Source organism: Balaenoptera musculus, chromosome 1 (assembly GCF_009873245.2).
Source record: "Balaenoptera musculus isolate JJ_BM4_2016_0621 chromosome 1, mBalMus1.pri.v3, whole genome shotgun sequence".
Classification (NCBI taxonomy): domain Eukaryota; kingdom Metazoa; phylum Chordata; class Mammalia; order Artiodactyla; family Balaenopteridae; genus Balaenoptera; species Balaenoptera musculus.
In genome coordinates, this window is record NC_045785.1 from 170393193 (window position 1) to 170407653 (window position 14461).

General features: G+C 35.2%; 1 protein-coding gene across 2 annotated transcripts in view; it reads left to right on the forward strand.

Annotated features, from left to right (window-relative positions):
* The window catches only part of USH2A (usherin), an 816496-nt gene that overhangs the window by 575178 nt on the left and 226857 nt on the right, over nt 1-14461 (forward strand). For both annotated transcript variants that reach the window (XM_036853226.1, XM_036853215.1), the window contains exons 48-49: nt 2150-2318; nt 10742-10963. In XM_036853226.1, the coding sequence (XP_036709121.1) occupies nt 2150-2318; nt 10742-10963 (391 nt within the window). The remainder of the gene's footprint in view (nt 1-2149; nt 2319-10741; nt 10964-14461) is intronic.

A 14461-nucleotide genomic window follows, 5' to 3' on the forward strand; every position in this document is an offset into this window, starting at 1 on the left:
TTAAGGATTAAGGACACACACAGGTATTGTCAGCGAAAGAGGAAGTCAATTAAAATCTCAAGAGGAAAAAAGTTGTTTGTAAATTTTGTTTGGGGTTAACTATGAATATATATTTCCTGGGTGAGAGGTTGGAGAGAGGTAGAAAATAGATTTATTGTGAGTCTAAGAGTCTTTTGGCTAAATCACTACAGGAGCATCTGTAATAGTTATACAAGCTTCCCCGTGTGATTACAGCCATGGGTCTCAAACCCCAGTGAGTATCACACCTGGAGGGCTTGTTAAAACACACACAGCAGGTCCCACCCCCAGAAGAAGTCTGGGGTAGAGCATGAGAATTTGCATTTCTAACATGTTCCTAGGTGATGCCTCTACATCTGGTCCAGGGACCACACTTTGAGAATCACTAGATTACAGAATTACTTTTGGAAACCATAGAGCAAGGAACAGGCTGCCTATTTGAATATCAGCTACACACTTACCAGCTCAAGTTATTAAAATTGTTTTCTGAGACAACGAACTTGAAGACTGAATTCGAAGATTAAGAAATACTCTGTTCAGGAGGAGACCTCTCAAGAGAAATAATCTCTTGAAAATGTCCCCTTTGGGGACCCATTGATGATCTAAACCAGAGTTGGTTAGAAGAAAGGCACAAGTTTCATGTGACTGAAAGAGCTTGAGAATGGCACTGACACTGAAAGTATGGAAGGGAACCAGTCCTAATGACCCATCACTAAATAAATGCTTGAAAATTTAAAAGGATGGTAAGTCCTAGCGAATCTTGCTGAAGGAAAAGGCTGGATGTTCTTCGATGTCCAGAAACTCACTATACGTGAATGGGACTTTAATAAATTCTTTAAGATTGTACAACAAAGGGCAAGATTTTAGGTCACTGTCATAAAACAAGAGGAAGGTGTGTATTGTTTTACCCTGAAAGCAAAAATGACCAGCATTCCTAAATCCCACATAAACACAAAGAGAAGAGTTTTTGCTTAACTCTTTTAAAATGGGGCATAATTTGAAAATTTACTTGTCACATAGAATATGGCATCAAAGAAAGGAGTCATGCAATTTATCCTTGGAATTAGACTGATTTTGAATCCTCATTGCTAATAACTTGACACAGCAAAGCCAATTTATTGCAGTTGGTTTACCAGGGCTACCTGAGGAAACATAGAAATAGACTTCTGCCCAGTTTCTTTGCTCTTTGGTCACTTTTGAGAAATGAATGAAGTACTAAGCTAGTCTTCAGACTTAGAGATTCCATATTTTACTGCCCTTGTATTAAGCATGAATCAAATGTCGGTGCAGGCTGGAAGTAGCAATGAGCAAAAAGGAAAAATATAAGCACCTCCTAAATAGTGGTCGATTTTGTCTGCCACAGGAAGCATCTATCTAATTAATGCAACTTATGCCGAGTATATGTTCTGAGGCTACATCTCAGCACTATTCCGTGTTTCATTTGTTCTAGATAGAGTGTCAGTCTCTCAGACCTCAAGTGAGCATGCAAAATAATTATTTGATTGCTCAAGCACATAATTTCTTCCACAGCTCCTGGAGAAAACACACTGTTAAAAGGGTTTTTCAAAATTAATTTCCATGTAAATTTCCTTTTATATATACACACACACACACACACACACACACACATATATAAATGTTGGACACTGTTGAGATTGCCTTGTCTGAAGATTGGGTTCATAAATAAGTGATCATATAAATTAGTATGAGGAAAATGCAATGTATTAAAAAAAAAAGATCAATGAGAGACAGGTTTCCACAGATACGATGTTTTTAAATTAAACAATCATTAAAATAAAAACATATATATGAAGGAAATTGTTCATTTACAATTCTAAATCATCTCATTGGAAGCACTGACATTCAAAAGATAATTCATATTTATAGAGTATTATAATAGAGCACAAAGCATGGTTGAAGGCTAAAAGAAGCTACATTGTATCAAATAGCATTGGCAGAATTTGAATGATACAGAGAAAATGTACTTTGTAAACCTTTAAATTTTTCTCAGAAATATGCTACATTTGGTCTCGGATCAAGTCCTTATTAAATAATAACTGTATCACATAAGATATGGTGGTACAATACTCTTAATAAAGCTATTTCTTTATACCTGATTCTCAAATTTCAGGTGTGTTGTAATGGAATTCTCTACGACACCCAGCCTGGACACCGCTGTTGTGAAGAGAAGTACATCGCATTTGTTTTGAACTCAACTGGAGTTTGTTGTGGTGGCCGAATACAAGAGGGACAACCGAATCATCAGTGCTGCTCGGGGTATTACGTTAGGATTCTACCAGGTGAGGATCATTTCCAGTAGTACTCAGTAGTCTTGGGAACCAGAAAAAAGCAAACATGTGACTTGTGTCAATGAACTATTTTAAGCACCTCCCCACCAAAGATTAAACCACTAACACATAGCCAATGGCCGGCTTTAGGTATCATTTCTTCTCTCAGCTTTTTTGAAATATAAGCAAGACTATGTACAAACTAGAGAGGGAATAGAGATTCATTATATGTATTACATAAAGAAATATATCTGGAGAGCTGGATAATTCCCTTTTTTGTGACTTTATTTTATCCACATGGCTGAGTATTTCACCATAAACTCTGAATTTCTTCGTGTTCCGCTCCGTGAAGCTGTTCTCCATTTTCTCCGTTTCTGTTCTGAAGGATGTATGAATTGTTCCTAGAGGGTTCATAACCACAGGTTCCATTTATCTGAGGCCCCCTAATTGCTCTAGGTCTGGCAGGGGAAGGAGGGATGTAGCAAAGAGTAGCAATCAGGAATTTTTCCCTCCTCACCTTCTTTTCCTTCTGTCTTACCAGCCAACTGAATAAGCCATTTTCCAAATTCAACTACACAAAACAATGTCCAGTGAATATAACTGAAAATAAAGATAACAACAGTTGGCATTTATAAAACAACAAGTTTCTGGCACGCTCTGTATTCAAGGCTTTACATATGATATGATACCTTATATATTTTTCACAGCTGTAGGAGATTGGTATTTTATCTTAAGTTTACAAATAAGGAGAGAGGTTCAGAGAGAATCAGTAACATGCCCAGATCCACATAGATAGGAGTAGAAGAGCTGAAATGCAAATCTGTGTGTCTTTCCAAAATCCATGCTGGACTGCTCTTTTGAGCAGTCTACTTAATAGGTGTTAACATAATTCTTAAACGACTATTCCAGACTTCTAAAAATCTTCATTACTGTTACTATCAGTTACTATTTATTCTAGAAAAGCCATTGAGAATACAGATTTTTTTTTTTCCTAGTACCTAAGTTTAATGCCTATTTCTTCTTTAAAAGCACAGAAAATAGATATGGGAGAAAGAGAAGAAAGCTAAGTGTTTGGATGCCCAATGCTTTGAGATATCTAGTTTAACATGAAATTTATGCCAAACATGTAGTTAATTCAGGTATTGTTCAGTGTACCTTGTGTTCGGTACAAATATATCCATCCAAGATATCTGTATCGAGAAATTGTCTCACCCAGTATATCCTTTACAAAACACTGGAGCAAACAGGGAAAGTGAAATATTTAAATACTATGCAGGTTTATTCAAGGCAGAGATCTTCTATTCTTCATAATTTTTCCTTAAAATTAATAGAAAAATCTGCCTTTGTAAAAGTACAGTTATTTCTGATTCTTATGCAAAAATACTTTCATAATTAACTCTTAATCAACTGGATTTTCCAAGTAAGAAAACACAATGGTGACAGAAATGAAGATTTTGCAGAAAAGCCTTAACTTCGTTATACTACAAATCATAGTGTTAGGCAATTAATTAAACACTGTCAATTGCTTTACTCTCTCAAAATAATTTACACTTTGGGAGTTTTCAACTATATTTCACATCTTCCCTCCTTGCAAAAAAATTTGCCTTGAAAATTATAACTATAGAGGTGAGATGGAAATTTTCTGTTGTTCCATCCTTCCCATTCTTCAGACCAATAGGTCATATTAGGCTTTTCTCTAAGTCTAGCATAGAACTAAACAATTGTGTTTTCATCTCCAAGTCACATTAAAGTTTTTGATAAGTTATGATTTGCCATGAACTGTCCCAACTCTGAAAAATATCCACTATGCCTTAAAATTGATGAAAAACACTTGGTTGCATATGTCATGGCTATGAACACCTAGGATCTTTACCTGTCACCTTTCTCAATCCTAGCACAAAGTGTCAGATCTCCAACTAAGAAATCAATCTACTTTTGTTCTAGTTCCAAATAAAATTCAACTTTTTTTTTCCCAAAAATAAGTCATGGAAGCTCAAAGGTCGTTTATTGATATTATACAAAACTTTTTAATAAGTAATTTTTAAAACAAGATTTTTTAAAACCTCCATGATCTGTATATTGACACATGCTCATTCAGACCTCAAGTATTTTATTTTTTTTATTATATATTTTTTAATTAATTAATTTATTTATTATTTATTTTTGGCTGTGTTGGGTCTTCGTTGCTGTGCATGGGCCTTCTCTAGTTGTGGAGAGCGGGGTCCACTCTTCATTGTGGTGCATGGGCTTCTCATTGCAGTGGCTTCTCTTGTTGCAGAGCACAGGCTCTAGTCGCGCGGGCTTCAGTAGTTGTGGCACATGAACTCAGTAGCTGTGGCTCACGGGCTCAGTAGTTGTGGCTCACTGACTCTAGAACGCAGGCTCAGTAGTTGTGGCTCACGGGCTTAGTTGCTCCATGGCATGTGGGATCTTCCCGGACCAGGGATCGAACCCGTGTCCTCTGCATTGGCATGCAAATTCTTAACCACTGCGCCACAAGGGAAGCCCTCAGACCTCAAGCATTTTAATATCTACCAATCTGTTGAGCATGGCCCACATTTGGATCTTTTAAGTGGTTAATTTTTCACAGGATTAGAATGCCTACCTTGATGTCAAAAGGAAAAAATACAATCTTATTGGATAATCAAAGAAAATGTTTTACTCCAATCATGAATCTCAATATATCAGTACCTAAAAGAAGAGATTATATTGTGACCTCTATTTTCAGCCAATGGTCTTTATTAACTGGTTTAACACTGTTTACATTAAGAAAGAAAGTGTATTGACCCCAAACCATCTTATATTTCAATGTAATTAAAATTCAATCAGTAGTCTGACAGTTCAAGGCTGAGACTGATATAGGCATTTTGATATTTCTAGACAGGTCTGAAATATTGGTGAATAATATTTACTTCATTTTGTTGGACAATATTGACTTCATTTTTTCTCACAACTTTCCTCCATAGAACCCCTATAACAAAGAACAGCAGAGGAAAGAATGATCTTTCCACTCCCCTTTTTTTTATAAATATGCTAATGACCTCAAGCTAAATGTTAATGCGGGTCATTCTTTGATAAGAATAACAATTAACTGTTAAGACTGCATGGTAGCTTTTAGAGAGAAAACATTTTCAAGCCTGTCGTGAAATAGATTCATTTTGAGAGGTTAATGAGAAGGTGACTGATCCTTGTATCTTATGTCTAATAGCCCTTTTTTGAGGGGGAAAAAAATGTTTTACTTCTCATTGATATAATCCACACCTCTTGTTATGAAGCCTTTTCTTCTGTCAGTAACTGAATAACATTCTGAAGGATTCCAGAAAATATGACTAAAATATCCGATTGATACTTGTTATACTCAAAAGTGGAGTTGTTTTTTTTTTAAAAAAAGGGTTGGTTTGGTTTTCCCCAATATAGGTATGTACACTGTTCCTCTAAGCCCACCATTGTCCTAAGTGATGTTTAATTAACTGGTGCTACCCCTGGACCTTGTGACACATTATGTTAAAGAAAGTTTGCCAACAAGGGACACTGAGTTCTTTAGCTGTAAAGATTTAAGAAATGGGAACTACATTGCAGACCAGACAGGAGAAACCTCTCACCCAGAGAAATGTAACAAATACAGCAACTGCACTGTTCACAGTAAGATCATTTCTCCGTTTCTCTAGGTACCTCATATAAGTAGAATCATATAATATTGGTCCTTTTTTGACTGGCTTATTTCACTTAACATAATGTTTCCAAGGTTCATGCATGTTGTAGCATGTGTCAGAATTTCCTTCCTATTTCAGGTTGAATAATATTCCATTTGTGTATATATACAATGTTTTGTTTATCTGTTCATCTGTTGATGGATATTTGGGTTGTTTCCACCTTTTGGCTATTGTGAATAAGGCTGCTATAAACATTGGTGTACAATTATCTGTTCGAGTCCTTGCTTTCAAATTTTTTGGCTATATACCCAGAAGTGGAATTCCTATATCATATGGTAATTCTATGTTTAATTTTTTGAGGAACTGCCATAGTGTTTTCCACAGCAGCTGCACCAACAGCAATGCACAGGGTTCGAATTTCTCCACTTTCTTGCTAACTCTTGTTATTTTCTGTTTTTGTTTTGTTTTTTATAATAATCATAACTGGGTGTGAAGTGGTATCTCATTGTGGTTTTGATACACATTTCCCTAATAATTAATAATATTGAGTTTATTTGTGCTCATTGGTCATCTTCTTTAGAGAAATGCTTATATGTATCCTTTGCCCATTTTTTAATTGGATTGTTTGTGTTTTTGTTATTGAGTTGTAGAAGTTCTTTATATAGTCTGGATATTAATCCATTTTTAAATATGTGATTTGCAAATATTTTCTCCTGTGGGTCACAGTTTTAATCAGTTGATAGTGTCTTTAGATTCATAACACATTTTAATTTTGATAAAGTCCAAATCATCTATTTTTCTTATTGTTGCCTGTGCTTCTGGTGTCATATCCAAGAAATCATTGCCAAAACCAATGTAATTAAACTTTTCTCCTATGTTTTCTTCTAAAAAATTTATAGTTTCAGCTTTTACATTTAGGTCTTGGATCCATTTTTATTTAATTTTTGTATATGGTATAAGGTATGGGTTCAACTTCATTCTTTCCATTTGGATATCCAGTTTTTCCAACAAATTTGGTCCTTTCCTTATTGAATGGTCTTGACATCCTTGTTGAAAATCATTTGATTATACACCCGAGGTTTTATTTCTGAGCTCTCTGTTCTATTCCATTGGTCTATATGTCTGTCTTCGTAATAGGATCACACTGTTTTGATTCCTGCAGCTTTATAATAAGTTTTTCTTTTTTTAACATCTTTATTGGAGTATAATTGCTTTACAATGGTGTGTTAGTTTCTGCTTTATAACAAAGTGAATCAGCTATACATATACCTATATCCCCATATCTCCTCCCTCTTGCATCTCCTTCCCACCCTCCCTATCCCACCCCTCTAGGTGGTCACAAAGTACTGAGCTGATTTCCCTGTGCTATGCAGCTGCTTCCCACTAGCTATCTATTTTACATTTGGTGGTATATATAAGTCCATATAATAAGTTTTGAAATCAGGAAGTGTGAGACCTCCAACTTTGTTCTTTTTTGAGATTGTTTTGCTAGTTGAGGTACCTGGAGATTCCATTTGAATATTAGGATGGATTTTTCTGTTTCTGCAAGAAGTATTGTTGGGATTTTGATAGCAATTGCATTGAATCTCTATGAGGCAGGAGATAGATGGGCCCCAGGCTGAACAGTTTCTCCCCTGTGGACAGAAACTCCATAATAGCAGAAACTCCATAAAGGCAGGATGGAGAAGGCTGGGCCCCACCCAGAAAAGATATAAAAGACCACATATTCCTCATTCTTGAAGTCAAGGAGACCTCCCCAACTACACATGTGCAGAAAGGCTCCTTGGAGGTCAAAGCAGGACGGGGAGCCACCCCATAGTAAGTGATGTCAACTACCCATAGGCCTCTTCACTAGAATCCATCTTGGCTAAGAGATGTTCACGTACACGTGGGAGGACCCTGAGATAAACCATATATGGACTCAGAACCAGGCAAAGCAAGATGAGTGGCCAAAGGAAACCCGGAAGAAATGCCCCATAAAAGTGATTCCAGCTACCACGAGGGGGAGACTCTGTCTCTCTCTGAGCCCTCCCGTGTGTCTATCCACACGTACTGTACTCTTTTTCCTCCTAATAAAGCCTTTACTTGCTTCACTACTTTCCGTCTCTATATGGAAATTCTTTTCGACACAGCTGACGGGCCAGGGCCTTGCCACTAGTCTAGTGGCTAGGATTCAGTGCTCTCACTGCTGTTGACCAACCTCAGTCTCTGGCCAGAAACTGAAATCCTGCTTCAAGCTGCTGAGTAGTATTGACATCTTAACAATATTAAGTCTTCTAATCCTTGAATATGGAATGCCCTTCTATTTATTTGACTCTTCTTTAATTTCTTTCAGCAGTTTGTAGTCTTCACTGTACATTTTCTTCACCTCCTTGATTAAGTTTATTCTTAAGTATTTTTACACTATTGTAAGTGGAATTGTTTTTTAAATTTCCTTTTCTGATTTTTCATTTTTGTTTTTTATAGTGTATGAAAACACAAGTGATTTTTGTATGTTGATTTTGTATCCTGCAACTCTGCTGAATTCTCTTATTAGTTCAAACGGGGTTTTGGGTGTGGAATCTTTAGGGTTTTATACACATGAGGTTATATTGTCTGTGAACAGAGATAATTTTACTACTTCCTTTTCAATATGGATGCCTTTTATTTCTTCTTCTTGCCAAATTGCTATGGTTATACTTTCAATATTATGTTGAGTAGAAGTGGTTAAAATCAGCATTTTTGTCTTCTTCCTGATCTTAGAAAAAGAGCTTTCTTGAGTATAACATTGAGTATAATGTTAGTTGTGGGTTTTTCTCATATGCTCTTTATTATGTTGAGGTATTTTCTTCTACTTCCAGTTTGTTAAATGTTTTTATAATAGAAAAGTGTTGAATTTTGTCAAATGCTTTTTCTGCACTGCTTGAGACAACCACGTGTTTTCCTTCATTCATTCTGTTAATGTGGTGTATTACATTGATTGATTTTTGTATGTTGAATTATCCTTGCATTCCAGGAATAAATCCCACTTGGTTATGTTGTATAATCCTTTTAATGTGCTAATGAATTGAATTCAGTTTGTTAGTATTTTGTTGAGAATTTTTGCATCAATATTTATAAGGGATATTGGTCTGTTGTTTTCTTTCCTTGATGTGTCTGGTTTTGTTATCAGGCTAATTCTGGCCTCATATATTGAGTTAAGAAGTATTTCTTCCTCTTCAATTGTTTGAAAGAATTTGAGGAGGATTGATGTTAACTTTTCTTTAAATTTTTGGTAGAATTCACCAGTGAAGCCGTCTGGTCCAGGACTTTTCTTTGCTAGGAGGTTTTGATTAGTGATTCAATTCTGTTACTAGTCATAGGTCTATTCAGATTTTCTATGTCTTCATGATTTAGTCTTGGTAGGTTGGAGTAATTTGTCCATTTCACCTAGTGGGCTGGGTTTTTGACCAATGAATTTTGGATAAGAAAGACCTCAGGGATAACTGCTAAGAGTTCTTGCCCTACTTTTGTACTCTTTCTATATCTATCTGTAGTTAAATATTGTCCCATATTTTAAATATCATTTTGGTTAGCAGTTCATCTGGCTTTTACTAACCAAGTTTTGGCATATCCTATCTTCACAAGAAGATGAGCTAATTGACAGAGATCAGGGAGTCCACGACTATAAATCCCTGAGACAATCCTAAATTCTTCAGGGAACTTGTGCCTTTTCTTAAGAAGGTTTGGCAAGTCATTAACTAGATTATGTAAATCTTATCTAGACAGTGGTTTAAAGCTATAAAACCTGCCAGGTTAGCCATCGTATTCACATACCTCATAAGATTTAATGAAGGGATAGTGTCCAGGGAGAAAGATATGTTTAAGAAGGGGCAGTGGAGGAAATAGAAGAGGGTCTCTTGAAGGTGTAAGAAGAAGAAGAGTAGTAAGGCAATGGGAGGAGAAGGTCAAGGTTCCAGGGGCTAGGAAGGCGTTGGTCATGAGATAGAGAGGAAAGATGAAGTTTGATTTTTACATCTTCCAAGTTCTTATTAGTCCTTTCTAAGATATCCTTAAGAAAAGCAATTTAAAATTTTTTTTGTCTTTTAGAAGCTGCTTCATACAAAAAAAAAAAAATGACTACTGATATTTAGAATATTTGAACCGTTTGATCCCAAGGCACTAAGGCAAAATATTATTCTATTCTTGTCTCAAGTTTCTCAGAATATCATATTAAGGGGAAATGTGGGTGGAACTACATCAGTGAAATGCAGTGTCTGCCATAGCTCAGCAAAATACTAGTATGCAGATTTGAATATAGTATATTTACCTCCTTTCATTTAATTAAGCTTTCCATTGAAAATCTTTTGTTTGGTTAAATAAATGTAGTTTGGTTAAAGAAATTATAATCAAAAGCAATACAGATTTATCAAGAATTGATTTCTGAGTCCATCCCACTCTCCAAAAAAAAAAATATATATATATATATATATACTAAATAGATAGAAAAGTATTTGTAGACAAACTTTTTTTGTAATGTCACTTAATCCATGTCACCAGACCTCATGTGCTCATGTATCAGGGGTCAGAGAGAAAATAGGCAACATAGCGTTGCCTCTAAGTTGACATAGACACGTGTTTATACACGTGTTTATACAACTTCAATGCAAACATTTTGAAGTGGTATTGAGATTTTGCAACTCCAGTATGACGATACCCTGTCAACCAGTTGGCATCTGCAAGATCGTTGTGCTAAAATTTAGTCGTGAGTCAAAGCATATTTTTTTAACTCATGCAATGACGGTTATTGTCCTAAATTGACAGGTGAAGTATGCTGTCCAGATGAACAGCACAACCGGGTTTCCACTGGCCTCGGCGACTCCTGCTGTGGCAGACTGCCATACTCCACCTCCGGAAACCAGATTTGCTGTGCTGGGAGGCTCCATGATGGCCATGGCCAGCAGTGCTGTGGTGGACAGATTGTGAGCAAAGATTTCGAGTGCTGCGGGGGAGAGGAACAGGGTGTGGTGTACAGTCGCCTTCCAGGTAAGGGAGCCTCATCTACCTTTCAGTAGAGGGGAAATCTCAGAAACAGAGAGATTGAGAAATTTGCCCTAGATATAAAACACATAAGTAATGACAGCTCACGTTAATTACATCTACTGTGACAAATAGCTACACATTGTCTAACAAAGAAAAATGTAATCTCACATTTTTTATGTGCATGTGATGCGTTTCATAAAAGCAGACCAAAACTGTTTCCTCTTGAAAAGTGTCATGTCTACCAAAAAGCAAACAAACACACAAACACATGAATGCATTGGTTCTGGACCAAGAAAATAATTCATAGCAATACTGAGAGTATACAAATTATTATTGATGATGTTGTGCCATAATTCTTTTACTCCTTTATTTTTCTATAGCTATTAAATTAGCATTAATATTAATAGCAATCATTATCATTAAATGAGTACTTACTATCTAGGAGGTACTATGCCCAATGTTTTATACATTATTCCATCAATTAATCTGTACAAAATAGGTACTATTATTATTCACATGTTTAAAATGAGGAAGCTGAGGCACAGAGATTAGATACATGCTCAAGATTACACAGTTAGTCAGATCTAGATTTGGGGGTGCCAAAATCTATAAAATTTGGGAGATGCTTTTTAAGAAAATAAAACCAAATGATGAAGACAAGATAAAATATAAATATTTATTTATAAGGGGAAAATAAATGACAAGAATTATACATGTAAAAAGATAAACCTGGCAGATTCCACTAACATAAAAATAGTATATTTGGATTATATAACTTCTGACCTCCCTCTATATTTTTTTCCCTGACATGTTTAACTGACACCCTTGGTCACCTCTTCATACAGCCATGGCTTTGTACTATAATTATCTGTAGAGAGAATAGAAAGATAATTCATTCTTTCCTGTCACATAGTTAATCAAAAAATTTTTTTAATTATTTAAAGTTTAGAAAAGTGACTTAAAGCTTCACAACTCATTATTATAATATTTTGGAAATGTAGATTATTTTCAAATTTGGAGAAATATCTACAAAGGGTTTTTTAAGATTTTAGGGCATTTTAAGTTTTCTTGTCTTAAGGTGATTTGCAGTGACTTGTCTTAAATATTTGTTGAATTGACAGCATCAATACCAGTTTTCATGGATATCCTTATTGTATGACTGAATTTAAGTTGTATTTTATCATAGATGCCACTATTTTATCTACAAATCAGTAAGAAGTTTAGATTTTTCCAATATGAGTTACTTCTTTTCATAATTTATATTATCAAAGTAATCATATTTTTTATGCATTGCTTCGATCCTAGATCCATCATTTTCTTTTAATAGTTTCCTACTTTGAGTATGATTTGAAATTTATTTTGTTACAATTCTCTTCTTGATGTCAGAATATTTCAGTTGATTTCATTTTTCATTTTTACAGCTTTTATTTCATATTATATTAATTTTTCTATCTGATCTTTTTCTTTAAACCGTCCCTTTATATGCATACAAATTAAGAGTCTGTAATTTCTCACATTTCTTATCTTTCCAGATTGCAGTGAAAATGACATATTTAAGCCTTAACAACTTTTTTATGAAAGTGGCTGAAATCATATAAATTTAGCTACTGAACCCAAACTAAATATTCCCCAGACTCAACTTCCCCTTAGTTTGAATTCATAAATGTCCATGGTTACCCTAATCTCAATCAGTATGAGGACATGTATGACAGAGGACAAGTTAAAGGGCAAGGGATAGTGGCCATAACAAATTGTAGTTAAATATTATACATTCACACATTTTATAAAAATATATCCATGCTTGCCTTGGAAGGGGCTCATGCAAGCAAAAGGCCTTGAAGATCAATTTTCCTGAGCTTCAAGATAAATCTACCCCTGCAACTAGTATGCATTGGAATTCCAGTCCCTCCAAGTTAAGACTTCAGGACATCATAATATCTTGATGGAGATGAACCATGAACTCTCTGCTGTCTTTCTTTAATTTCTTCTCTTTTTAAAAACCATCAAAGAGTTATCCATAATACAAGTAACAATTATTTAAATTATTATAGTGTTATTGTTAAATACCATGTTCTTGTACACATTCTCTTCTGTGTAAAATTCTGATGGGGAATTCCCTGGAGGTCCAGTGGTTAGAACTCCGTGCTTTCACTGCCGAGGGCGCGGGTTCAATCCCTGGTCGGGGAACTAAGATCCCGCAAGACACACAGCATGGTCAAAAGTAAAATAGTAAAATAAAGTAAGTTCTGATGAAAACTATTAAGAAGAGCACTTCAATAATGAAACTAAATAATCAAAACATATTAAAAGTATCAATCCTGGGTGTACCAGAATCTTGTGCCTTAATAAGCATACTAGACTCTCAGTATTTTGATAGCCCTTAAATAAGTAAGAAATGCCAAATTAAGTTATTCGTAACTAAATTTCAATCCTCCCAGTGTGAGAAAAATTCATCTCCTTCTTTGAGTCAAAAGAAATACCTGATTTCTAGTTTCTTATTTTATCTTTGTACGACCATCAAGTGTATTTCCAAGGCATTTACTATTCTGTGAAGCTATAAATCACCTCTCTGGATCCACACTGTATCCATCTTATGCATTTTTTAATCCAACCCAGTAGGACATATTTAAAGGAAGATTTTAATGTATATACTGTCAAAGTGGTTGATAGTCCCATGTCATTATGTTGATCTCCATCAACTGTCCAGAAAATAGTAAGAGTGGCTAGTTGTCCTATATACAACAGAATTAGATTTCAATTATGACATTTTCATTGACCTAAGGAATTTAAGGATTATCTCCAAGAAATGGCACAGGGCACCTGGATCTGTACTATAAGGTAACAAGAAAGTTGAGTTTGCCAGGTAAGACCAAAAAAACAAAAACAAACAGCAAAAACCAACCTCCCAAGATCTTCTTAAAAATGAATGATGTATTAAATCATATAGTACACAAGTGTCCAGTATAGACACATAAGTCATTTCAGAAATATCCCCTATGGATTGTAGACATAAAAGGTTAGTATTCTAAAGATAACTAAAGTCCAGTCAAGAAATCCAGCTCAGTGTTTCCTGGACACTGCTTAATGGCTAGAAGATGTATACAAGGAGAAGGAGACAAATTACAACAACAAAATGTAGGCAACATTCCATGTTTACTATTTGCCAAGCTGAGTTCTGTGTACTTCACACACGTTAACACATTTAAACCTCACAGCAACCCTATGAGGTAGGTACTATTATTATCTCCATTTTACAGATGAGGAAACAGAAGTACAGAAGTTAAAAACTTTTTCCAGATCACACATCTAGTAAGTGGCTGTTTTACTTCAGGTAACACTGTTACTGTAAATGAACCTCAAAATATATAAAGGCTCAAAGATAATAGAAGTTCATTTCTTTCCCATATAATAGTATTGTGGTGTGAACATATCTTCAGGGTAAGATCTCTTTCCCACAGTCATTCTGGCTGTTGGAAGTGCTGTCATTTTCAACAGGTAGCT